Source organism: Podarcis gaigeae, assembly GCF_964106915.1.
Source record: "Podarcis gaigeae genome assembly, chromosome: 15".
Classification (NCBI taxonomy): domain Eukaryota; kingdom Metazoa; phylum Chordata; class Lepidosauria; order Squamata; family Lacertidae; genus Podarcis; species Podarcis gaigeae.
In genome coordinates, this window is record NC_139692.1 from 28411368 (window position 1) to 28437960 (window position 26593).

General features: G+C 42.4%; 1 protein-coding gene and 1 long non-coding RNA gene across 6 annotated transcripts in view; one reads left to right on the plus strand and one right to left on the minus strand.

The window, feature by feature from the left end:
- LOC310832755 overlaps positions 1 to 12307 on the minus strand; it is a 119956-nt gene extending 107649 nt beyond the window's left edge. The window contains exon 1 of the long non-coding RNA XR_014558410.1: positions 12106 to 12307. This is a non-coding gene — a long non-coding RNA (uncharacterized lncRNA). The remainder of the gene's footprint in view (positions 1 to 12105) is intronic.
- The window catches only part of ARHGAP32 (Rho GTPase activating protein 32), a 204860-nt gene continuing 178450 nt past the window's right edge, over positions 184 to 26593 (plus strand). For 4 of the 5 annotated variants that reach the window (XM_083714264.1, XM_083714267.1, XM_083714265.1 and 1 more), the window contains exons 1-2: positions 184 to 435; positions 2457 to 6991. In XM_083714264.1, coding sequence (XP_083570390.1) covers positions 6768 to 6991 — 224 coding nt within the window. In that variant the 5' untranslated portion in view covers positions 184 to 435; positions 2457 to 6767. Of the gene's footprint in view, positions 436 to 2456; positions 6992 to 12691; positions 12712 to 26593 lie in introns of those variants that run through there. The other variant, XM_083714270.1, reaches the window with a different exon arrangement.

Genomic DNA, 26593 nt, shown 5'->3' on the forward strand with positions numbered 1-26593 from the left:
CTGTGTTGCAGAAGCTGCTGCCCAATTCTGTGATACAGAACCGCCTCACTTTTCCACAACCACTTTTCTCATACGTAGGCTCTCATACTTCGTGGATTTAGTATGATCAACTCAGCGGTCTTGCTGGGTGCTTTCACTGCTATTGCCATCTGAACTCTTCATATTTTGTGCATACGCAAACAGCAAAACTGCACATGGGAAAGTGACCTGAGACTATGGGAAATAGTAGAAAAAAGGAAGAGGAGGAGGAAAGAGAAAGACTGACTTTGTGGCCTCTACTTCCTGATCACATTATGTGAAGGAATTGCATTCTTCAAATTGCAGCTTATGTCTAATTTCCAGCCTGGAGTGAGACTTGGATTCTACCGGCCTCTTGATTGCAGAAGAGATAGGAAAAGACAAGAAGCAACCTGTAGGCAGGACTGAACGTGAAAGGTAAAAAAAAACCTAGGCTACAGTTTTGTTTTGCTTTGTTTGGCTGCCTTTTTAAAACTCTGCCAAGACGGTCCAGGTCAAGAAAAGTCAAGTTGCAAAGGTCATGGATATCAGCCTTTGACTTCAGTGTCTCACATCACCATCAGCTGCCTCCTAGCGCTGTGGCTGGTGCTGGCAAATAGGGGCCCAGCCTGGGAATTCAGGAACCAGCCTTGTGGAGCGTGTAATCAGAAAGCGCACTGCCCTTACCTAGAGCAAAAAGCAGGATCCTGAAACAGTGCAGGATGAATGTCTGCATACACATTTCCTAATGTGTTAGCTTTAAGGGAACTGCTCTTTTCGAAATGTTTCACATGCACCCCTTCCTAATTTTTCTAATGTTTTCTTGGTCACACAGTGTTTTTGGAATTGGATTCAGCATTTCTCTTTGTTAGAACAGCAAAAAATAGATTAGCACTCATCTATTACAAGCCTCCCTTGTGTACATCTTCCCCAGAAATATGGCTGACCTATTTGCAGAGTCTGCTGCCGGAGAGTAGCGGTGGGGGTGGGCTTTGTTGGGGTGAACATAAAACAGAATGCGGAAGGCATTCTGCACACAGCTCTACTACTCAGGGCAAGGAGCAACAAGGTACTTGGAGGTAAGTCCTACTGATGTAAGCTGGACTTCATCCTAGTTGTTTGTTTAGGATTTCCAAAACCCCATAGGTTGCTTTTTCTGCATTTTGGTTACATTCAGCTCTCTGCCTTATTCGTGTCTCCAGGATTCTGTACAGTATGAAAATGTACCTACCCTACAGTCCAGTGTTAGAAACTGAGATATGAAAGCTAGGAGCTAAATGGCACCTTAAACCTAGCTTATTGGTGCAACAACAGAATATCTAGATGCACTTTTTAAATAACAAGAATACAAAGCTGAAAATGAATGAAGTGCATCTAAAATATTATGTTCATTTTTCACAGGGTCTAGTCCTTCCCTTGCCTACCATGCTAATATTCTTAAGAGGGTCTCTTCTCCAGTCTTCAGAGAGTAGCTGGAAGTGGGGAGGCAGAAAAAGGTCCTCCTTTCCTTCCACTCTACAGTTTTAATCTGAAATCTTAGGCGCAGTACTGTGCTCAGAGCTCAGAAACTGCTCACACTGATGAAATTCCCTATTGCAAAATGTGCATAGAACAATGGGAGTTCCGAACACTGCTGCAGTCACAGTTGGGTCAGTGAAATATAACATCCAAAACCAATGTTGATTCCTTCCTGTTGTTCACAACAAAGATTGGTGATGCTTTGGTGATCTGTTTCTTAGGAGCAGCTGCTGAGTGCAGCATCTTTAAGACATTGTTAGTCTCTGTAGTGGCATTCTCCCAACATCTGAGAGAAGAGCGTAACTTTCTTTTAACAATTAAAGTGTTACGATTGCACGATCAAGTGCAAGAGGGATTTGTGACATATTAATGTTTAATTGCAATTGCGACCAAAACTACTGAATTATCTATGATCAATGATTCCATAATTCATGAAAGGCACAGGCAGCAACTTATTGATCCGAGGCTGATCTCACATAGTGACGCAAAGGCAAGGACCTAAGTCGAGTTCAAGTTGATTTAGAGCCATTCTGGGAACAGAGGCTGCTCCCAGTAATTCAGCAGGGGAACAGCACTAAAAATATTTAATGGGAAAAGGAAATAAATTTCAAAAGGATGCATTGCAAGGTCTTCAAGTGCTAAGAATTCCTTTGTTCTTGGAAAATATTTTGCTGAGCCATAGTCCAGTTTTATTTCTCACTAAAATGTGTTATCCTTTACGTGGCAGCTTAACTTCCCATATAGTCACATATAATATCCTACTACCATATCAGGCCTTCTTAAGCCGCCCTGAGCCTGGCCTTGGCTGGGGAGGGCGGGGTATAAATAAAATTTATTATTATTATTATTATTAAGAATGCTTGCAATAGGGTTTACAAAATGGGTAATGATGGGATAGCAATCCCCTATCTTATTTTACTTTATGCTTTTTTTTTTTACAGTCAAGGGGCAACTCAGGTGGAAAGAGCATGTAGGCAGCTCCTGACAAGGTCAAGGTATCCTTTCTTAAGCTGACTGATCATATTTACAAAGGCCGTGTTTGTAGGGTGTGTGGTGTAGGGGGTGAGGTGCTCCTTCTTGTCCACCTTTGGTTCCCACCCTGCACTCAGCTCTCACCCGTGGCTCCTAGAAGCTGTCAGTGTGCAACAGCAGCCACAACCTGGGAACAGCTTCAACTGGCTGGCAAAACCAGGTGATGGTAGCCAATGGGTCTCAAACCCTTGGTGAGTTAGGGGCTTTCCCTGCATGCAAAGACAATCTCCAGTGGATTGAGGCCAATAAAGGGTCCAATGGTCCAAGAAGGCAGTTCCTGCATGTAGAGGAAACTGAGGGGCAGATGTGGCTCTTCAACCTGGGAAAATAGGCCATGTAGGAGAAGGAAAACTCTGATCCTAAACTTCTGCTGCCTTGTAGGATGCAGGAGAAGAAAAGGCTAAGGAGTGAACCCTACACAAATTTGGAGTGGTGTCTCTAAGACTGTTGAATGGTGCCTTGTATGCCTCCCTCTGACAACTCCTGAAGCCAATCTAGTGACAAATGCATTTATCTGCTTTCCTATGGACTATCTCAGCGAGGCAATATTGTCGTCTGGGCAGTCCAGAACCTCCATACATAGTGACCAGGCTTATGCCCTAGGGAGGTCACTTCGGTGCTGTTAATGCAGTGGTTTGACTTCACCTCTGGAAGCACACACTATTGTCTCTCGAGGCAGATGGATAACAACAACAACAATAAAGTTTGTGGGGGAAGAGTTCCTTTTATACACAAACACAGTGACCTTTTAATGTCCCAAGTCCACAAGGGAATGTGACTCAGGTGTACTAGAATATCTTATTTATGTACGTAATAATATTCCCCCTCCCAGGAAATTATGATGGCACAAAAAATTGCTTTTTAAAGTGCCTCCTGAAGATTTTTTACCCCACCAATATTTCTCATGTCGCATGGTTGGGCTTGCTCATGCAGGTTTTACAGGTGGATTTAATGTATTTTTTCTTTAACGTTACATTTTATGTATTTTGTTTTTATCTCCCCAACACCATATTTAAATTTTGTGTTTTTAAAAATATCTATTTAAAGAAATAAAAATAATTAGGAATAACTATCCTGAACGCCCCACCCTGCCCCAACCAACTTCTGAATCCTGCATATTAGAACTGAAAACACTATGATGCAAGGCAATGTGAAGAAATAGCTTTAGGCTGCAGTAACTGGAACAGCCCAATATGCTCAGCCCAGCTCACACACCCATGCATGAAACTCACCGTTGACTCAGCCAAGCCACATACACTTCCAAGCTATAAATGTGCTGTGGTTGCCTGATGACTCCTTCCCACCTGACTGTACCTCTCCAGATTACTCTTCTGTGCTGGGTTGAAAGAGTTGCTCAAGGAGAAGGTAGGCCTTCAAATATAATAGGAGACCCCCCCTCCCAAGTTATACTGAATAGTGGCTGCTCACAGGCCGTCATTCCATGTCACAAGGTTCCCAGGATTTGCTTTATGTGCTTCATGTGCTTTAAATGTATAATGTGGATGTGGCCACATGGCAAAATATCAGAGGCTTTATGGAGATGGCTGTAGTAAGGGGTTTGTGTATGTACAGTCTTTCAATTGCAAAAGAATAAAAATAATGTGAAAGTATTTTTAAAGCATTTCTATTTCCTGTTAACCTAAGTAAAAAGTTAGATACTGAGGCCCCAGCACAACAACAGCTTGTTAGGCTGGGACCACTCTTTAAAATAATTAGGCAGGATGTTCCACTGACCCTTGGACTTCCAAAGCATCTTATACAAAACCACTTCCATGTACACAGGAAACTGGCACATTATGTAAGTAGGTTCTAGCCCTGACCTGCTAGTTTTCTAGGTACTCTGTGTGTGTGTGTGTGTGTGTGTGTGTGTGTGAAAGCATTCAGTCCTGCAAACTCCCATCTGCAATCTGAAGTGCTATGGGCCAGAAGTCCCATTAAGTCCTCCAGAACGGACTCTGTAGTAAGTGCACATAGGATTTCAGCATTACAGGGCAATCCTAACCATGCCTACTCAGAAGCAAATCGAGCTGAATTCAAAGGGACTTATTCCCACACACAAATTGTTCTGGGAGTAAGCCCCATTTATACACAGAGTGGGACCTGCTTTCACGTTAGCACACATAAGATGACACTGTCATTTTTTCCTTTCTTTCATTCTTTCTCACCTTCTGCAAAGCCCCACCCATTCCCTCTAGCTCTCCTCTTTTTGTGTCATGTTTCGAAATTTACAGGTGACGTTGGCTTTGTACACATTCCCCTATACTCTACTTCCAGTGTGCTCCTCCTACCTCTGGTTTGGGAAGTGGTGAATCATAGAACTAGAGTTGTACGCAACCATAAAGGTCACCAGGCCAACCCCCCTGCAATGCAGGAATCACAACTAATCACGTGTACGCACTTTGGTCACAATCGATGTCTGTTCTGGACTTCCTTACGAAATGCTGCTTTCCAATGCATTTTCCCCCAAACCAGCTTCAGTCCAAATGCAGGGGAAAAAACCAACAATCTAGTCCTAGATGCCTTTTAAGCCAACAATGTATACACAGCCTTTGTGGGTCAAATAAGGTATTGTACCACACTGTGAATGACCCCCCCCCCCCAAGCAGGAAGCCAGAGTGGTCTTTGTGTTAGTCTGTTGCAAACAAAACAAAACAAAACACAGCAGAGTCTAAGTTGTGGCATCAAAAAACCTTAACGACGTTTACTAGGCCATAAGCTTTCGTGAACTAGTTTTGTGCTAAGTCTTTAAGGTGCCACAATATCTCTTTGTTGCTTTTTCTGTGTTGCTGATTTTCAGATTGTGAGCAGAGGGGCTCATGTTTTCTATCTAGTTGTTATAATAGCATAAAATACAGCATAACCCCATGCACACCTCTTCAAAAATAAGCCTTATCAAGTCCTGCAGGGCTCATTCCCAGCTTAAGAAGATATAGCTGGGGTAGGTACACTTTGGGTTTGTAGAACCTACAGAACCCCAAGATTTGCCAACCTGAGCCAGCTTGTAAAAGACAAACAATGAGAGAACTGGGTACCCTTGAGCACACTCTGAGTCTGGGATGTGTTTTCAGTACCAAATCTGCTTGAAGCTCACAATCCTTTGTCACTAAAGCCCACTCTGGGTCAGCCCAGGTTTTCTTCATTTCAGCTGCCTAATTTAAGGGAATGGGGAATTTGTGTGTTGCCACTGTTCTCCGTCCAAATCAAGATCCACAGCATACAATTAAAACGGACATTTAAAGCATATGACTTCCTCCAAAGAAGGAAGACTTAAGGCAGCATGACATAAGCAACTGCGTCGGTAGAGCATGAGACTTTGGGTCGCGGGTTCGAATGCTACAATGGGGTGGGCTGGATGACCCTCAGGGACACTTCCAACTCTACGATTATTTCACTGCTTTTTCTTCTTCTTTTATAACTGCTGCAAGAAAAACCAACAGCGCCAGACGAGGCCAGCTACCCCTTTTGCAAGCTGGGATCGGAGCGCAACCCCCTGGGGACCTCGCGCATCCCGCCCAGAGAGGGAGACCCGCCTTCTGCCCACGCCCTCCCCCAGGTATTCTGCCCTGAGCCCTCCCCCTTCCCAACACGGCACATTGAACTTATCCTCCCACCCCCAGGGCGCTCAATGCAGAAGGAGGAGCTCCTCTCCCCTCCCCCGCCCCACTCCGAACTCCCGTCGCCCCCTTTCTCCCCCACCTTCCGAGCGAGCGAGCGAGAGAAGGGGGCGTGGCTTGAGCGGCGCGCATGGGCCTTGCGCCTTCCTGGCTGCGGCTCCTCGCCTCCTCCTCTCATTCTCCCTCGCGGGCAGCCGCCGCCGACCCTTCCCCAGTGCGGAGCCGGTGTGGTCGTGGCGCGGGGCCTCTCAGTCGGCCTCTCCACTTTTTGAGCTGAGGCGCCGACAGAGCGGCGGGAAGGGAGAGAGGAAGGGGCGCTGAGGAGAAGAAGAGCGGAGGGGAAGCGGCGCCTCCATCCTCTCCGCCACCTACCTCAGCTTTCATTCCGTTTCTCCTCAGAAATAAAGAGGCGGCGCTTCGTCCCTCCCCCCCCTCCTCAAACGGTTAATTTTTTGAAAAAAATTCGCCCCTCCCTTTATCTCCCCCCCACCCACCTCAGGCTTTTGTTGTGTGCGGGGGGGGGGCTTACCTTCTCCCCTCCCCGCCTCTGGGTAGGGAGTCGGGGGTCTCCCGGAGGACGATGAGGCGAGGCGAGGCCGGCGCGGGATGCCCCCTCCAGGCGGACGCCCCCAGGACGCGCCGGGGCCGCTGAAGAGGAGGAGCAGGCGGCGGCGGCGGAGGAAGACCACCACCGCCGGGTCCTCCAGCGAGAGACGGCCGAGCGGGCAGGAGGAAGAGGAGCCGCCGCGAAGGGCAGCGCCGCCGCCGCTGCTGTGGGCGGGAAGGGGCTGGGAGGCGCCGCCGCCCCTTGCTCTCCCCTCGAGCAGGAGGTAAGCGCGCCTACACGCCGAGGGTGGGGGTCCGCCATCCGGGCCACGCTCACCTGAGAGCAGCTACCCCCACCCGCCATGCACGCCAGCGGGGCTCCCTCCCCAGGCAGCGTGCACCGCCGTTGTTGCAGCAGGGCTCCGATCCAGGGGGCGCTTACCTGAGAGAGAGAGACAGCCGCGCTGGAGGAGCTTTGCTCTGGAGCCGGCGTGCAGCGCTGCGATCCGGGGCACGCTCGCCGGAGGGATTCTTCCATTCCCTGGAAGAATCAAACATCTTTAATCGCCCCCCCCCCCAATTGAACAAGGAGGTGTATTCTACAGATCTGGCTCTGTGGGGCCTCGTGTCCGGGAAGGGCGCCGCGCTGTGGGGCCGAGGGGTGCAGCTGCACGGCGGAGGCGATTGCAGGGTTGGGCTAGGCTAGCTTCGTTCTGTGTGTTTCCCACGGGCGGGGGAAGGGGAGACTCGTTCCTGGGGTCCCAGAGTGGGGCTGTCCGGCCATACAGCCCTCTTTATATGTGTGTGCGTGCGTGTGTGTGTGTGTGCGCGCGCACATGGTGCCTTGGGTGCAAGCTCCTCCTTGGGTGCAAGCTCCTCCTTGAGTGCAAGTGGGGCTTGCTCCCAAGCAAACGTGCACAGGCTTGGCGGTGGAGCTGGGATGTTGTGCCACCTGCATGGCAGCTCCAGCTCGGTGCAGGTTGCCCTCCGGCTTAACGGGCTCCGTGGAGGTCCGCCTGTGCATCTAGCTTGAAGGATCTCTGTAGAGGGGGAAGTCTTTTGGGGGTTGGGATGGCCAGCCTGTCGGGATCTGTGCTTGGGGGTGTGGGAGCGGCTGCTCTCCAAATGCCCCTCAGTTGGTGTTCCTGGCACCCAGTTGATAATATGTCTCATGGAACTCCACATGGAGATCCAGATGCACCCCAGACATTATTTTTATTTGGAAGTTCTAAAATGTTCAATCTAGCTTACTTCCAAATAGGTGCATCAGATTGTGTTTGTGCAATCCCATTGTGTGCCATTCAGCAAGCCCTTTCATACGTACTCAGTAAATACAGTTGGATTTGGCTGTGTATGCCTGGAGTTCAGTCTGCTAACCACTACTTAACCTCCTTCACTCTCACATGCCTAAAAGCATCCATTTCTCTCCTTCTTGTCCCCGACCCATTGACTTGGGTCAGTTTCAATGGGGTGTCTTGGGTTAGGGGAAACCTGGGATGCTTCCATGTGTTTCCCCGAAGGCCAGAGTTGCTTCTTATACTAAGGGAATCTATTAAGGTACATTGACAGCATAATCCTATACAGATCTACTCAGACGTAGACCTACTCCCAGGTGCAAGTGAAATTAGGATTGCAATCCTGTATCCACTTACCTGGAGGTAAGCCCCAATGAGTAGACATATCTAGAATTGTGTTTAGACATCCTTTCTAGAAGTGTTTCCAGAGGAAATCCCCCCACACCAAATGTGTGTTATATTTATATGTGATTCAAGATTATGTTCACAAAAGTTTATGCCATGCTATATTCGTTAGTCTTTTAAGTTGCCAAAAGACTCTTGCTTTTTTCTAGAGCTGTTCATATAACGTAGCTAGTGGGATGAGGATTGTAGTGGATTCGTGGGTTGTAGTGGATTCGTGCTGGACTGTGTTCTCAGAACCTGTGGAGGTGTGAGTGTGGATGAAAGCTTGACCTGTTAGTTTCTGAGGGCAGACCTCTTTATGAGTTGTGGAAAGTGATGTTACTGCTATGGGGTGCTTTAGGTTTCACAAGGGCCCCTTGAGAGCTGTCAGGCTCCAAACTAGGAGACATTGCTTTAAATTAAAAGGACATCCAGCCAGTAGCCTGCTGTGGGAACTACTGTGAAATCTTTTAAAAAGTGCAGCTAAGGGAGTTGTCCTAGGCCCCACAAGGCAGGGTTCAGTCATTGGGAGAGAATGAGAAGTTATTCTAGAGTGTGCAGGGGCAGCCCTAAAACATGCACATTGTGATCTTGGCTTGTATCATGACAGGGAGCAAGTACTTCCCAAATTGTGTGTGTGGTGGTGGGTGCCGCAGTGGATAGAGTCTGCAAAAACACATGCCTGTGCCCTTCCTTGTATTTGCTTCTCATTGTGTGCTCAGTATGTGTTTATAATGAAATGCCACCTTAACCAGTTCACTTTAGGAATCTCTCCATAGCCTTTGTTCTTTTGAAGGTGAAAATAAAGAAATCTCAGATTCCCAGTATAATCTTCAGTAGAAATCGGCATGTTTTGTTACTGAATCAACGAACAGTTCCATTGCTTTCTAAACAGGCTTTCTTTTTGTTTTGTTTCTCATAGTGTTTAATCTACACACCTTTATTTATTCTAGGCTATGCCAAGTTTTTCTTTGTTTCAAACAAATGTGGACATTGCTTCCTCTTTTTACCTGTTTGGGGGAGAAAATATTAAGTTTCTGTGGCTCCTCAGCCCCCCCCCCAAAGAAAGTAGTTTATTGCCAATTCTGCCCACATGAGAGGAAAAGATATAATAACATTATCCATGGGAAAGACATTTGGGAGTCCAGCACCTGGGACCTTTAAAAAATGTTAATGCAGCACTAGAATTACATTAATTATTACCTTCTGTATAGTTGGTAGTTTGAGTGATATTTTCTTTTCCAGGTGGTGTGAATAAATACTTTTCAAACAGACTTTGAGTTCCTTGTTAGTACAGCGGTACCTCGGGTTACAAACAATTCAGGTTACAGACTCTGCTAATCTGGAAGTAGTACCTTGGGTTAAGAACTTTACCCTGGATGAGAACAGAAATTGTACTCGGGTGGTGTGGCGGCAGCGGGAGGCCCCATTAGCTAAAGTGATACCTTAGGTTAAGAACGGTTTCAAGGTTAAGAACGGACCTCTGGAACGAATGAAGTTCATAACCAGAGGTACCACCGTATTTCTTCTTGGATTGTGTAGCTGTACTTTTATTGAGTCACTCGGGTGCTGACAAGAGTTGTGTATTATGAGAAACCTTGAAGGCATTTAGGCATCTTGCTGTGCTATCTTTCCTGTGTAGTTTAGTTAGTAAATTGTATTAACATTATATTAATAACTTAGTTCACTCTGTCAAAGGCATCCATCCTTAAGCAATTTACAATAATAAATATTCAAAAGCAATACTTGAAAGAGAAAACAATACAAAAGTAAGGCTGTGGTCCAAAGTTCTTTTGCTGTGGGCTGTGGAGTGGGTTTGGATTCAGTGGAGGTGTCCTTTCCCAATCCCTGCCAGCCTCTGCTGGTGCAGAACTTCCTGTTTCACCTGCCAAACACTTGCATGGGCAGAAATACTTCTGGTGGGATGCCTGCTGGCAGCAGTTTACAAAAAAAACTCCAGGCTGGGCATTCTGGGTGAGTAGGAGGGACTTAGCTGGTTCAGGGTTCACTGTAACCCAGTCAAATGATGGCATTGGACTTGATCTGCCCTGACCGGTGTGCTGCAGATACAGTGGTAGCTTTGCCAGACTGTTAACCTCTGTCTCTCTTTAGCTATTGTTTGGATTGCAGCCTAAAACACTTAAGTTCCACAATGACTTTGATTTGTTCAATGTTAAACAATTTTTCATGAGCAATATGCTCTGTATTATAAGTAGTCAAATACTTGCTTTTGCTCGAGATTGAACTGAACACACCCAACAGGAATCTGGTTGGCCTCTGTGAGAACAGGATGCTGGACTAGATGGGCCACTGGTCTGATCCAGCAGGGTTCTTCTTACATTGTTGATCATCAGTTGAAGTGGAACCTGTTAAGATTTTCTGTCTTACACTGCTTTTCTCTGGCCCATGTCTGAAATGACCAAACCTCCTGCTAGATTCAGTTTTGGAAATGTCTGAAGTATTAACACATTGGATGGAGCTAAGGCTATGTGACAATTCCTTTTGAGATAAGGAATAGAATTCACTTAACTCTTATGCTTTACTTTCTGTATCCACTTTATGTCCTTTTTACAATAAAATATTAACTATGCTCATTCAGAAGTAAGTAACCCATGGTTGCTTTCAGTGGGATTTCTAAATAAATTTAGAATTGCAGCCTTGCTGAAGCACTACTTAGTCAGAAATCTTATTTGTTATTAACAATGAAAGTACTTAAAAATAGGGATAGTAACTAAAAAGCTCACCAATATTAAGTGCTATGGGAGTGTGAGTACATCACATTCATTTCAATGGAGTCAAGTATACTTGCAAAGGTTCTAAAGCAACACAAGAGTTAACTGCTAAAGTTAATGGCTTTCCACAGTGATGTATAGTAATGGTAGACAATGAGAGTGAGCAGTTTATTGCAAGTAGCAAATTATATATCATAATTCTAAGCAAATAATATATCATAATTCTAAGCAAATAATATACCAAAATTCTAAGCAAACAGCATAGAAATAGATTTTGAACTTTACTTAATTTGCTTGAATAGGGGACATGCTTTTTTATTTGAACCTATTGGAACAATCTGAAGGTAAAAAGAAAATTCAATTTTTAGTATATTTTGACTACAAACTACAACATTCCAAGTATACTTCAGGTTTTTATTAGCATTGGCAGATATCAAATTCAAGTTCTTATTGTGCCATAAGCATATGTACACAAGTGTATTGAAATATGCCTTTTTCCTGGTCAAAGTAGTTTAAATGAATTAAGTGGCAGTTCACTGCTACAGTAAACCAGTTTTGATTGGAAGACTGCTCAACAAAGTGTGTGTTTGTTTCTATCTTTCATCCTAACCTCATAGCCTACTATACTTTCAGCCTATGCAAGTTCCCTGTCTCTAGCTTTTATAGGAAGGGAAAGTACAGTGGTACCTCGGGTTAAGAACTTAATTTGTTCCAGAGGTCCGTTCTTGACCTGAAACTGTTCTTAACCTGAGGTACCACGTTAGCTAATGGGGCCTCCTGCTGCCGCCGCACCACTGTCATGTGATTTCTGTTCTCATCCTGAAGCAAAGTTCTTAACCCGAGGTACTATTTCTGGGTTTGCAGAGTCTGTAACCTGAAGCATCTGTAATCCGAGATACCACTGTACACTGAAGTCAGTGTTAGAAACTCAGATATATAAGCTAGGTGCCAAATGACACTTTAAATCAAGGTTAAAGGTAAAGGGACCCTGGCCATTAGGCCCAGTCGTGACCGACCCTGGGGTTGTGACACTCATCTCGCTTTATTGGCCGAGGGAGCTGGCGTACAGCTTCTGGGTCATGTGGCCAGAATGACTAAGCCGCTTCTGGCAAACCAGAGCAGCCCACAGAACCGTCGTTTACCTTCCCGCCGGAGCAGTACCTATTTATCTACGTGCACTTTGATGTGCTTTCGAACTGCTAGGTTGGCAGGAGCAGGGACCGAGCAACGGGAGCTCACCCTGTCTTGGGGATTCGAACTGCCGACCTTCTGATTGGCAAATCTAGGTTACGGTCGCCATAACAAACTGTCTTATTTGTCAGAGTAGATGACCCTTGGGGTCCCTTCCAGTGCTACAATTTTATGATTCTATGATCTTAACTACAACACCTATTATCTTAACTGGTTGTGTAAATAGAATTGGCTGGTGAGCAGCCAGGGGCCTGTTTGAATGGTGCACTGCTAATCTGCAGGGTGTTGAAGAACACTTGTTGTTTTTTTTTTCCTTTTAGAGTTGCTGAGGAATGAAACTGGCTAGGCTAACAGCTGCTTATATGTAGGCTGCTCTTCAGGTTCAGACCCTTGCACCACAAGGTAATAATTTTTTCCAGTCTGCTGGTTCGTTACCGGAGTTGGAAAAAAATAGTTTTCTGCTTTACTATGCAGCTTGCCCTCCCAGCTAGTGCATGTACTTAATTAAATAGTTGCTGGATCAAGGCTACTGTTATAGTTGTTAAAAGGATCAGAAGTTGTATGCCTCTATATACACCAGTTGCTGGGGATCACAAATGGGTAGAGTTGTGCTGCACTCTGGTCTTGTGACCATGATGAGAACAGGATGCTGGATTAGATGAGCCTTTTGCCTGATCATTCACAGCTCTTCTTATGTAAAGCTATGATGTTGCCTTTTCTCTTCAGAAATGAATACTTATACTCAGCCTTTATTTTGAAATGGAAATGGAAATATCTTTTGTGATTTCTTCTGAAATTCTCATGCTTTGCAAGCCTGTGAATAATTGTAGATGCACATGTTCTATGTGTGTTGTTGAATGGAAATCTCTTGTTTTAGTAACTGACATTCAAAGCCAACACAAGCTGTCCTTTAAATCTACTTAATAAATTGATAGTCAGAGTGATTTTATCATTCCTTTATACTGAAAACCCCTAGAGAGAGCTAATGATGCATAACATTGCTATCATTCTGTGCACTCTCAGCAGCAAAGTTGAAATAATAGCTGTAGCAACAAAGGACAATGTAACCTTACCAACACCTCTGCCAACTCTGCTGCCATACACCAGTTGTGAACTTTTATATGGATGACACTCCCACATTAGCCATGTACAGAAGGCACCTTCAAACTGTGGTTATAGAATGAATCTACAATGACAGCGTCTTATTTAGTCCACACCTCTTCCCACACACAAAATCATGGAGAAGCAGAGCCCATAGTCACAGCAAGCTCTTGTGGCCCAGTGAGTAGGATGGCTGTAATTGATGCCTGTAAAAACAACTGCTCTGAGCTTCCTCTGAGGGCTAAACCTTTGAAGAGAAAGTAGCCAGAGTGTCCCAGATCTGGGATGTGTTGAGATCTGGGTTGGGGCTCTGCATCAGTTTGTGGCCATCAAGAATAGTTTGCATGCCCATTAAATTTTGCAGTTCAGATACTGGCTTTAAATACCAAAAATCAAGGAAAAGTTCATTCATTTACTAGCATCATAGAGGTAATTCTGCATTTCATGTTATGTAAGAGTAACAGCAACTCTTTTCCAATTATGTCAGTCTTTGAAATGTTCATTGGCTCAGAAATTGAGATAAACACAAATCCTCATAACCATTACCAGAAATTGCTTCTTAATTGGAGGCCCACATATCAGGTTAACAAAAGAATACATCTAATAACAGTTTACAGATTATGCCATTTTGGTATTGGCAACATGGGAGTGATGTGTTGCTGAGTTGTACCTACTGTGCCCCTGGTTGCTGCCTCTGTGCCTCTACCTAATGCTGTATTGAGGTCTGCAGTTACTGTGAAGAGGGCAAGGACCCCAGAGGTCGTGTCTCCTTGGCTCTTTGCCCCAAGGGTTGTGGTTGCAGTAAATAGAACCTTCAAGAACAAATAAGTCATGACTTTCGTTCGGAGGTCCTGAGCAAGATCACATTTGCTTTTTCTTTGAAAGCTTTTTAAAAGCTATCAGTAGTTTAAATCCTCTTGACACCCAAATGTATCCTAGCAGCAGAACAGTAGGAAGGACCAGCAGGACTCTTTCTACCAGGAAAGAAGCAAAAGCCATACAGGGAATTATGGATTGCAATTCAAATAAAAAATGATGAGCAATCATAGATCAGTAGAAAGAAGGTCTAAAAATGGGACCCATGGGCCAAACCTTCCGCAGGGGAAAGGTTTGATTTATGATGTGGTACCAACAATCCCAAGCAAAGAGAGAGGCTGTATGGTTAGAATCCAATATTACCGTAATTCTAAATCAGAATGGTTTACAGCACAATCCTAGGGATGACTACTCAGTTGTAAGCCCCAGGATAATGTGTGTAGGAGTGCAGCCTCAAATGATTAAGAAAGGACTGATTTAAGTAATTTTCTTCTTTGAAAGTAATTGATTTCCTTAAACATACAAACATAAGCTATAGTAAAACATTTTGATTAACTAGAGCCTTTACACAGCCTAGTATCATCTAGAAAACTGAGTGGCTCTTGAGACTTTGCACACCAAATTATTTGTCTAGGGACCATTTTTTTTGTTTCTGTGCACTTGCAAGGATATTGAGCAAGATATGATGGCTAAAGTTGCACTTCTTTGTACACTTGTTTGGAAGTCCTATTTGAGCAAAGGCGAGCTTAAGTCAAATGCCATTCATGTTCATTTACAAGTAAGTGTCCAGGATTTTGCATAAGCAAGAACTAGTACAGTAGTTGCTGTTTTTATTTCTATATAAGGTGGAACTTCACTGCAGATTAGTTAATGGAATCAGATATGTAAGAGAATTGAACTCAGTGCAGATTGCAAGTAGTTGGATGGCATAACAAAACCAGGATAACTCAGTGGATGATTGTAGTGAGATACATGGTTGCATCTCTAGTATTGAAACACCTGTGATAATAGAATTGGAGAGTTGGAAGGGATCCTGAGGGTCATTTGGTTCAACCTCAGCCAATGCAGGAATATGCAAGTGGCCTGTATGGGGATAGAACCTGCAACCTTGGTGTTATCAGCACCATGCCCTAACCAACAGAGCTAACTGATAAGCTTTTCACTTTGATTAACCACAGTTTAGCATTGTATCCAAACCCAGGCAAACTGTGATTAGTCCTAGCTATGGTTTATTGAAGCAAACCAGCTTCATAAACTAAGATTTGAAGTTGGCTTGTTTTTCTCAGATTTGTTGTTGAGACATTATGAAGCAGCAGAAGTGACTTGTTTGCAAAGTTTTTGCTAAAGTTCAGAAATATAATGTGGCATGTTGATTTTTTTTTTTTTTTAGTATTTTTGGTGATCACTTACAATCTCAAGAAAGCAGTATGACAGTATTGGATTTTTTGTGTACAGTGGACCCACCACCTATGTAAGGGCTCTGGGGTCCATGCACAAAGGAAAAATCATGCAAAATCAGGAACCACAAGACCCCCCCCCCACCATTCCTACCTGTCTGGAGCAGGTCTTGTCCTCCACCTCATTTACCAGGCTCTGGGAGGGTTGTGCAATGGCCTTGGAACTCTCACAGGTTGCAATAGTGTAAATAAATAGCATGTAAGTGGTGGGCCCACTGTATTTTTTTTCAGTATGAGAAACTTGGCAAACAGGTCCTGCTGTTACTGTGCCCTGTTTACTATAGTTTAGTGTTATATGAGAAGGATTCCAAGAATCTGAGTGAGGCACTGGTTTCTTCCCTCTTCCTTCTATGTGGCTAAAAGCCGGACTTCTGCTGGGCTTAGTTTAACTTTCAGAGAGTCTTGGCTTATCCTTGTGTGCAATCCTCATTTAAAATATGCAAGGGTTTCTCTTAAAGAAGAAACAGTGCGTTTTCTTAAAAAATAATCCTTTGAACCTTTCTGCCCTATGCCCTGCTGTATTTGCATGGGATTTGTTGGGAAAAGGATACCACAGGTACAGCTTGATCCTATCTTATGACACTAATGCAGCTCTTAAGGAGAGTGTTCAGGATATAAATGTGAAAATTTAGTACTCCTGTGGTGGTTAGTGGGATTTACAGTCCAGTATGTGTGATTAGGATATTGAAGTCATAAGTTGCAATTTTAACTGTGCTTACTAGAAAATAAGTATCTTTTGAGCTTAGTGGACTTCAGAGAAAATACACTTAAGGTTTCCCTGCTTGTGTTAAAAAGTGTTCTGCTTTAGTTGCAGTAGGTTTTGGAGAACTAAGAAAACATTCTGGAATCGTAAAATTGCCACAATGCCAGTTTTCTTGCAAGAGTGTTATTAATTGTTACTTGTGAACTAGAGGGTAGGGAAGAAACCTACAAGTTTATATGATTCATATAAGTTGGGCCAGTAAGAATTAAAGGCAGACAGACTCCTCTCACACCTGTGAACCAGAAAGCCTTTGGTTCACATTGTAAAACTTCGATGAATGCTCTGGATGGCAAATAATCATCAGCTTCAGCTCTACATCTGTGAAAAGGGAGATTATTTTGACCTCTCTTAGGGTGTGTGAAGCTCAGTGCACACAGAAACCACTTAATAAATTATAATAATCAGCCTCTGCATATTATTGGCAATTTTGTATCGTAAATTAAGGTTCTTCCAACCTCCCAATACACAATATTTTGTTGAATTATGGTGTTTCCCAGATTCCCCGTTTCACTTTTTTGAAGCACGGGAAATTTGGCCTTTCCCAATTCTGTGGCTCCTCACCTGTTCTTCAGGATTTCTCAAATAAGGTGTAAGTTCTGAGAGCACTTTAGTATGTTCTTTTTGTACTCTAGGATGAAATTAATATTGCCTGGAAGAGCTGTGTATTTTAAGGTAGATAGGTATCAAGTCCTTGTTGAGCTATAAGCCTGACCCCTCAACAGTCAGATTGCACACAGTTCCTATTTTGGAGAAGGGTGGAAACAATATAAGAGTGCATGCAGCTTCTTCCACATCTTTGTCCTTGCAGATCAGTGATCCTTCCATTTACTTCCTCTTCCTTCAAGCACACCTGAGAGAGTCCTTTCTGTTGATCTTAGCTTCCATTGGCCACCTCAGCTGATTTTGAGCTTTAGACTTCTGGATACCATCACTAGAGAGAATATATCATGTATAGGCAAACTCGGCCCTCCAGATGTTTGGGACACAATTTCCATGATCCCTAGCTAACAGGACCAGTGGTAGTCCCAAAACATCTGGAGGGCCAAGTTTGCCTATGCCTGGAATATACCATGGCTTTGAAGCAGTTGCATTTATGCCCCACCCCATTTCATTTTGTGAAATGTGTGATTTCTCTTGATTTGTTCCATTGTGTAGTCAACCAATATAGATCTGAAACAATTACATTCCCCTCCCCACATTTTATTGGGTCCATATCCTGCTTAGAGTGTCTGAATTAATTGGAGTACAATTGTCTGCTGTATATCATTAGAAAATATATTTTGTACTTTACAGATATTACCACCAATATCTGAAATCAGCTATGCAGTTGCACTGTAGCAGCTTGTTGCATACTTAGCAGCTGTTCTCTCTGATATTCTTTGCTTTGTGTTTATATTATTTACATAATGGGGATGAATTCATCCAAAAAGAATTAATCACTTTCTTGATTATTACAGACAATAGTTAAATCCTGGTAGAGTTGCCAGTTCTAATTTAAAGAGTAGAAGAATATAGTGCATTAAAAATAGAGAACAAATAATCTGAAGGAACTTATTTGATGCAAGGGAGAAGCCACACTGGGTTCTTTTTCTCATTCATGTGCATGTAAAATATAAGAGATTCATTTATAATCGGTGACTCTGTTAAGTATAAATGGGATCCAGAGTCCTGTAGCTAAATTATGCATATGCAAGCCTTGAATGCAGAACTCAATTATTGTGGCTGCAACTTATTCCATTGAGAAAAAGAAGAACAAAAGTTTGTTTGTTAACTACCATACAACTGGATACAAAGACTCCAGTGACCTTTGAATCTTAGTGGCTGTGCATCTGAAGAATGTATTGTTTGAAGAATCGGAATAACTGCCAGGAGACAAGAGATCATCCTTTCCATCTCTTTGCATATTCTTGTTTTAATGTCCTTATTAAAAACTGTTAATGGCATAAACTTACTTGGACAAAATGAATGCCCCTTTAATAAACAACATTCTCACACTCCAAAGCACAGGGTGTTTTCAATAAAAAGGTTTCTTCAGATTTCTGAAGTCCTTTGAGGACCTGTGCTTAGATTGAGAAATGTTTTTCTTGACATATTTGGTCATGTGAAAAAATAAGACTTTAGAGCCCCCTTGGCCCAAAAGGGCAAACTAGACATTCCGTTTTAGCAACTATAACCTTGGTTTAAGGAGCCACTTGGTGCCTCTCATATATATATATACCAAACTGCGAGAGACAGTGGAAGACAGGAGTGCCCGGCGTGCTCTGGTCCATGGGGTCACGAAGAGTTGGACACGACTAAACGACTAAACAACAACACACATATATATGAGAGAGTTTTTAACACTGGAAGCAAGTTAGGGACCAAGACTGTGTGATAGATTTCTGCCCCCTACTCACTTTGCTCATCCAAAACCTTACATTGTTCTCTGTTGCCGAAGGAGATCTGATTGACTGGGAAAAGGCCTCTGTAATGGAGCCCAGGTTGTGGAAGTACTTTTGTTTTGAAAGTAAGGGGCATTTTAATAAGATTAATTTTTGCTCATCATTCCATATTTGACCTTCTGCAGGAATGTTGCTATTTTTTCTAAGATGAAGCCCGTTAGTATTGACACATGTTGAAAAACAGCAGGGAAAGAAGTAATGAGTTCTTTGTTCATTCTTGTATTTTCTCTTCGGTATCAAACAAAACACACAAAGCCCAGTGTGAATCACTGTTTATGCAAGTGTCTTAGCTTTTGCACTGTGCATTTCTGTAGTACTTATGGTCTGATTTGGAATGTACACTAGCTGATGACTGTTTCAGTAGCAGTTAGGATTGAATTTGATCACTGTTGCCTTTCATAAAACAATTGTGCATTGTTTTTCAAGAGTGTTCATGATTAGGTGAAATGTTCTAAGCAAGAGTTGCTGTGTCAAGTGATATCATCGGAGATGAACAGACCTCAGAAATGAATGATCTGCTTTGTGTTTTTACTGGAGCACAGATATATCAACCAAAGTAAGATGCAAAATGGTGGCACAAAGGATGGAGCCAGTTACCTATTCCATACACTAGAGTGACCAGTTCAGATCAGAGTTACTATGGATTAATGGATTCTATCTACAAACTCACTCTCTGTCTCTCCCCTCCCTCTCCCATGACCAGCAAAAGTGTAGAAAGACCTGCTCAAAGGCAACCAATTAATACTCCTATTTTACTGGCAAGGAACATGGAGGTTGAGAGATAAACTCAAGGCCAGCTGTTGAGTCTAAGGCAGATAATTTTTGTGTCTGTTAACGGTTTTCAATGGGTGGGAAGCTCTGTCAATATTCCTAATCATAAAACCTCACTTTAGAGCTAGGGAACACAAACTTGGGGATGTACAACTTTCCCAGGCAAGTAGTTATGCACTGAATTATGTATGAGCACATTCTGAGCTGTGTCACATCAGAAAGAAAAGCAGACTGACTGTTCAATGTGTTTTTCCACAGTTCCCTAAATAGAAGATAAGCAAAACAAAAACCAGTATAGTTACTGGGAGACGTACTGTTGAGTATGGTATATTTTCTGGGGAGGTGAGGACAATGTTTAATTTCTAAAGATAGGATGCCTACTTTATAAGTTATTCTCAATGCTATGTGGAAGAGGGATGGGGGCATGTTTGCACTTTTTAGTGTAAAGGGAAGGACACTGCATCTGCTCAGAGGCTGTTTTACTGTGTTTCAGCAGGCTTTTAGATATATTGGCTGCTGAATATGGCCGCAGTTCATTGACCCTGCACATGGGAAATACCTTTTGAAACTAAGGCAGTTTCAAAATTTAGTTTGTGTGAAGAAATGTGTTCAAAGGAAAAGTGAAAAAGAAAAGAAAAACAAAACACATTAAATTTGCACAAGCTTTTGACTGTGTCTAAAGGAGTTTTTAGCATGCTTGTGTAGAGGAGGTGGCAGCTGGGTACACTTGCCTTGGGCCTCAGAGGGCTAAACCAGCCAGGGCCCCCTGCCAGATTTACACTGTCATGCCAAGAACAAGACTCCTGCCCCAGGCCTCAGACAAGCACTACACAGGCCTGGTTCTTAGGATCCTAATCCGGTATTTCAAACAGGCACATTGGATCTGTTCTTTGCTAGGAAGGGAAGCACAAGCCAGAGATGAAGCTTTTGGCGTTAGTATCCCCACACTCTGCATTGGTCCAGAGGCCGTGAACATCATTGAACTAGTAAGACCATAAGATCCTGCTGGATCCAATCAATGGCCCAGCTAGTCTAGCATCCTGTTCTCACAGTGGCTGAACAGTTGCCTGTGGGAAACCAGCAAGGAGGATTTGAACACAAGAGCACACTCTCCCGTGGTTTCCAATAACTGGCATTCAGAAGCATTGCTGCCTTCAGCTGTGAGGGCAGAGAATAGCCATCATGGCAAGTAGCCATCGGTAACCCTCTCCTCCATGAACTTGCCTAACATTATTTTAAAGCCCTGTCATGGGGCCCTCAGGATCTAGTCCACTGACTGAATCCAGTTTCATACCCCTGTTTTGCATTGACTGGCAGTGGCTCTACAGGGTTTTAGACGGGGTTCTCTCATAACTCTACCTGGGGATACTGGGGGTTGACCCAGGGATTTTCTGCATCCAGAGTATATTTTCCACACCAAGGTAATGGCCCTTCTTCATATGGTATGTGGAATACGTGCAGGGCTTCAGGAATTATCCAGTATCCATCAAAAACAGTAATTGAGGTTTCTTCTACTTAACAGGAGCTGAACTGCAAGCCCGTAGCAATGTAAGGCATTGTTGCATTGACAGATGTACCTGTCAGTTGCAATGCTGGCTTGCTTCAGTCATCCTTCTCTTCACCCCAGTGTCTTTCTTATAAGGAAAAAGCTCCATAGTCAGTTGGAAATGGTTAATAAGTTAGGCATGGCAAAAAAGAAGCTTGGGCCAGGCACCACAGATTTGGTTTGGATATTGAGGGAAAAGCTAGTTGTTACCAGTACCATATCTCTCAATCTTATTTTGTGGAGAACTTCTAGTGTTAAGTTTTTATTACTATTATTTACAAACATTAGGTCTGATGGAATGGATGCAAACCTCATTTTCTGACGTTTGGTCAGCAATAAAGATTGGTGACATTAGTCACTTTTGAGAGGGAAGAAAGCAAAAGCAAACAGTGACTCCAAAGGGAGATGGGTGAGCAGAGCCAGGGGAAGATTAAGGATGGAAACCTTTTTCATGCCAGAGGATGAGAGGTAATGGAAACTGAGAGGAACTGGAGACATTAATTGGTGAGACCTACATACTCCCAACATTGCACAGATAAGAACAAGGACCCTTCTGTGCATGACAAGCTGTGGAACAGACAGATGACGGAGAGAGGCTGAGCATCTGCAGCTAAGAAACGGCAACCTGCCTCTCCATTCTTTAAGGAGCTATGTGCCTCCCATCGTGTGCAGAGGGCTTTTTATATGTGCCAAACTTCAATTAATTATATTTATTAGATTTATATACTGCCCTTCATCACAAGATCTCAGTATGATCTTAGGGCAGTTAATTAGCAACTGCCCCGGTCCTTCCAAAGGACTAAAAAGATGATGTCCTATCTTCCATGCAGATAAACATCAACACCTTTTTTCTTTAGAAAGTAGGAACTGCTCCTCCCATTTGCTTAATAAAATACATAGCCATTTTTTACAACTTCTTTTTGTTTTCATGGGCAACACACAAAGACTTTGAATTAAGGAAGAGAGTCCTGTGAGTAAATGATTAGTCTAGGAATTGATTCTCAGTACCAAAGCTAAGCTAATAGTTATTTCACCTTGCACAGTAATCCACTCCAGCTTTTCCACTCAGTAAACTTACAAAGCAAGCTTTCCTTGTTCTTAAAAATATCTACCTGATCTTGGAATAAAGTGGCCAGAACTGATTGACTGGGAGGTATTTGGAATATAATCTCAGGGAGAGAGGCAGATTTTGAACTCTTAAGCTATATCTGCACAGTAGGAGAGGGTATTATTTGGTGGGGTTGGGTGGAGTGAAAAATACTGTATTTACTCAATCTAATGCTCACATTTTTGGGGCAAATTACGCTGCATTAGTGCTTGATGTATGTACCTTTGTCTTAAATTAAATTCCTCTGTAGTATTTATTATTATTCTTAAAATTTCTATACCTCTGTTCCTCCATAAGATCTCAAGATGGTTCACATCATAAAAATATAAGATAAAAGCACAAAAATACATTATAAAAACAAGAACAAACCAAACCAATACCCCCCATACATTTAAAAGGATTTAGAATATTAGTGAGCCAGAGGCCTGATTGAAGAGGAATGTTTTTTGCCTAGCACCTAAAGGTGTATAATGAAGGCACCATGTGAACCTCCCTGGGGAGTGCATTCCTAAAACAACAGTTATAATTGCTGTCTCGTCAATTATCCTAATGTGATTTTGTAATGAACAAAAGCCTTTGCTTTGGGGTGGTGTTTCTGCAGGTGATGAAAATTTTAAATGCTTAAATGTAAGGAATACCAGTGTAGTTCCAACAAGTGCTGCTGTTATTAACAATGAGATCAACACTTCATGCAGGAATTTTATCTTAATCTATAATTTTTTTAAAAGAATGAAAGCTTAGGATCTAAGATTTGCCAATTAGTTAAACACGATGTTTCCTCATAAAGTTCCACTGCAACTTTGCAGTCCTACTCCCTACCAACAGCCCTGCCAACACTGGAGACCTGTTTTGGTTAATATAATGGGCAGTAGTAGTGGATTCTCCATTTGTGAGCACCTCAAAAAGTCTGGGTGCCATTTTTTGCTCAAGGATTGCTGAAATGTCTGTGTTTTGAAGGCTTGAAGTATATGTTAAGGATAGACAATATATTAAGGAGTTTAACAGTAGAGAGTAGTGTTTTGAAAACAAGTATGGTACCAATATTTTAATTGTCAACACCAAATTAAACATGTATTAACAGTTTCCGATAACAATATGTCACTTACGTGAATTGCATATTAATTCATGCTTATCAAAATGATAAATAAAAAGTGTTGCTGACCCCTCCCCCTTCGTAACTAGACATTCTGTTTTGGTGCCCACAACCCAGGTCCCAGAAGACATTTGGCTCCTAGCTTTTCTATCCCAGTTTCTAACACTGCTTCAGATGCCTTTTAAAAGTGAAATAGTTGTTTATTTTCTTGACATCTGATGGGAAGGCATTCCACTGAGTGGGCACCACTATTGAGAAGGCCTTCTGCCTGGTTCCCTATAACTTCACTTCTTGCAGTAAGGGAACCACCAGAAGGACCTTGGAGGTGGATCTCTGTGTGCAGGCTGAAGGATGCGGGTAGATATGCTCCTTCAGGTATACAGGGCCAAGACCATTTAGGGCCTTAAAGGTTAGCACCATCACTTCTGAACTGTGCTCAGAGCCAGATTTGTATAGCTTCTTTAGCAGCACAATGTGCCTAGAAGGATCACAGAACCAAAATCTTCCAAAATTTTCTTAGACTCTCTGATGTTAAAATGGCATAAATGACTGCAACTAGACACTTGAGCACAGCAGGGTTTTAAAATGGCAAGAGCTTTGTGAGGTGTTAAATTCATGTTTGCTAGTTGACCAACACTGCAGTTGATAAAAAATGAATTATTTGATAAATTTTTAATCCTATCATACTAGTACTCGGTTTACGGTTTATAAATAAGCTTCTAAGTGTCATTGCTTGCCCAGTACTTTATATTGCAAAAGCATATCCAGGTCATAGAATAATGGATGGTTCAGAAAAGGTGCTGTAAAAAAATAGGATTATTTTCCACTTGTGAGGCAAAGAACTTTTGCTCATCACTACTTCCCATAACTCACACTGACTGGTTAATTCCTATAAACATTACAGCATAACACTGAATGTTGAGTATTTTTCTTAAAAAATCCTAAATGGATTTGGTCCAGGGCACCTGTGTTGTCTTGTCCTCTCTTTAAGATATCATGTTATGTGGTTGCACCTAGGCTATCAGACTTTTTCTCAGGAGGTCTATTTGTCCCCCTCTCTCCTGGCCTTTTGCCACTAGTTGATACATTTTTGTTTTGACAGACATTTGATGAAATACTAGTGACTAATCCCTGTTTTAAGTTACTCTTTTCTGTCTGTCCGTCTGTCTTATATTGCTTTTATTGCACTTTAATTTTTAATGTTGAAAGTGCCCTGAACTCACAATAGTAGCAGTAGAAGTGCAGGGTATAAAAGCATCAAATGAATAAGTAAATCATCTTCCTTTGAAATGGGAAATGTAATGGTCACCCACTAGGATATCCAAGTTCCAAAGTAAAGTTTCACATACAGTGTGTGCACTTAAGTTATAGCTATGAAGCGTAGGAAATAAAATCTGTATCACTGCAGTCAGTGGACAGAAGCTGCATGTCTTGCTCAATCCTTGTTTTGGAGTATGGAGTTGTCTTGTGTTTGTTCTCTGTGGAATAAATTTCATCGATACTCAAGCGTTCAGCTTTCTCACAGGTACCTACATTATCGATCATTTAGGCTTCTTTTATTTATGTTTTTGTGCATGCTTTATAAAAACATGTGCTAATGTTCATATTTTAGTGTACTGTTTGCTTGTGTAGAACAAGCTATTTGTGTTTATCAGAGGGCGAAATAAGCAGTGCAGTGACAACTAATTCTTGCAAGTCATCTCCTTCATATTACTTGAGCTTTATGAAGGCCTTTAATCTCTTCAAAAATGTCATTGTTGATCAAATGACATTCTTATAACCTTTTGTGACTGCTTAATATAGTGAAAAGACTATAAAAAGACCATTGCTTAGTGTGGCATTTTATTATTTTTATGTGTTCTGTTCAACAAAATCTTTTTATTTTGTCCTTATGTAGAGTCTCATAAATGGAAAGATTCTCACATTTGAAGCTGCATTTATAAAGCTTGAGTCATTCTTTTAAATGTCCAGGCTCTGGAGGAAACAGCGATAGCGTCACTTGAAGGATATCACCTTCTTTGATGTATGGAGTAGGGGAGATCTCTTCAAAATAACTTGAAAATTAATTGCTTCTTTAAATAGCCCCAAAGGTTACTTCGAAGCAGAATGAATAGGAAATAGGACTAAAGGAGTAAATCTTTTATGAATGTCATGTACAATTGAATAGATTGTTTAAAAAAGTTTGACATTGCTTCATTTTGTTACAAATAATGAGTCCTGGATTTTTAAAAGAGCATGAAAAGCAGTAAGGATCTTTAATATAAAATGGTATTATGAATGTAAGTATAATTTTGGGGTCATATCAGCTAAGTACTACATTGAAGAGACCCATTTAAATTGATGGACCAAAGTTACTCATGGTTTCAATGTGTCTACTCTGAGTTTGGCTAACATTGCATACAACCCATAATTTATATTATAAATTATAAACATTATACATGTAAATCTAATGGCTGTACACTGGCTATTGAGATATGTATTGCAAAGAGGAGAAGGCTTTTGATTACCAGAGATTCTGAATCTGTTGTTTTTTGTCCCTATAATAAATCAGATTGGTTCAGGGCAGAGCGTTCTAAACTTGTGGTCTATATTAAGGTTTTTTTCTTTAAAAAACAACAACACAGTGCATTAGGTATAGCCCTGGAGGCTAATTCTACCCTGGAAAACTGTCTTAAGGTTTCTTCTGATGCTCTGTTGCATCTGACTATGAAAGCTAAAGATGAGATTCTGGGTGGGGAGCTTAGTGCTGTCTGCTCTGTCTGACAGTGGCTCTCCAAACAGAAATCTATCCTAATTTGACTTGGAGATGCTAGGGATTGAATTTAGGACCTGTACAGTATGTGCTCTGCAAATGAATCACAGCCCTTCCCTATATTGGCGGCATCATCCCCATGGGGGACTTGACCGCGTCTTGAACCAGAGACCTTGCACAGTGTAAGGATCACACACCAAACTGACTAGCTGTGGTTGTAGCCTCACCAGGTGTAGCTTCACTTTCTGCTCTACCATGATCAGTGTGATACTTTGGGATCCAAACCTCTAGAGTTTTCTAGATGTCTTCTAAAGTTTTTAGAAAACATCTGAAGGTAGCCCTTGTATAGGGAAGTTTTTAATGTTTGATGTCTCAGTATGTTTTAATTTGTTGGAAGCCACCCAGGGTGTCTGGGGTAACCCAGTCAGATGGGCAG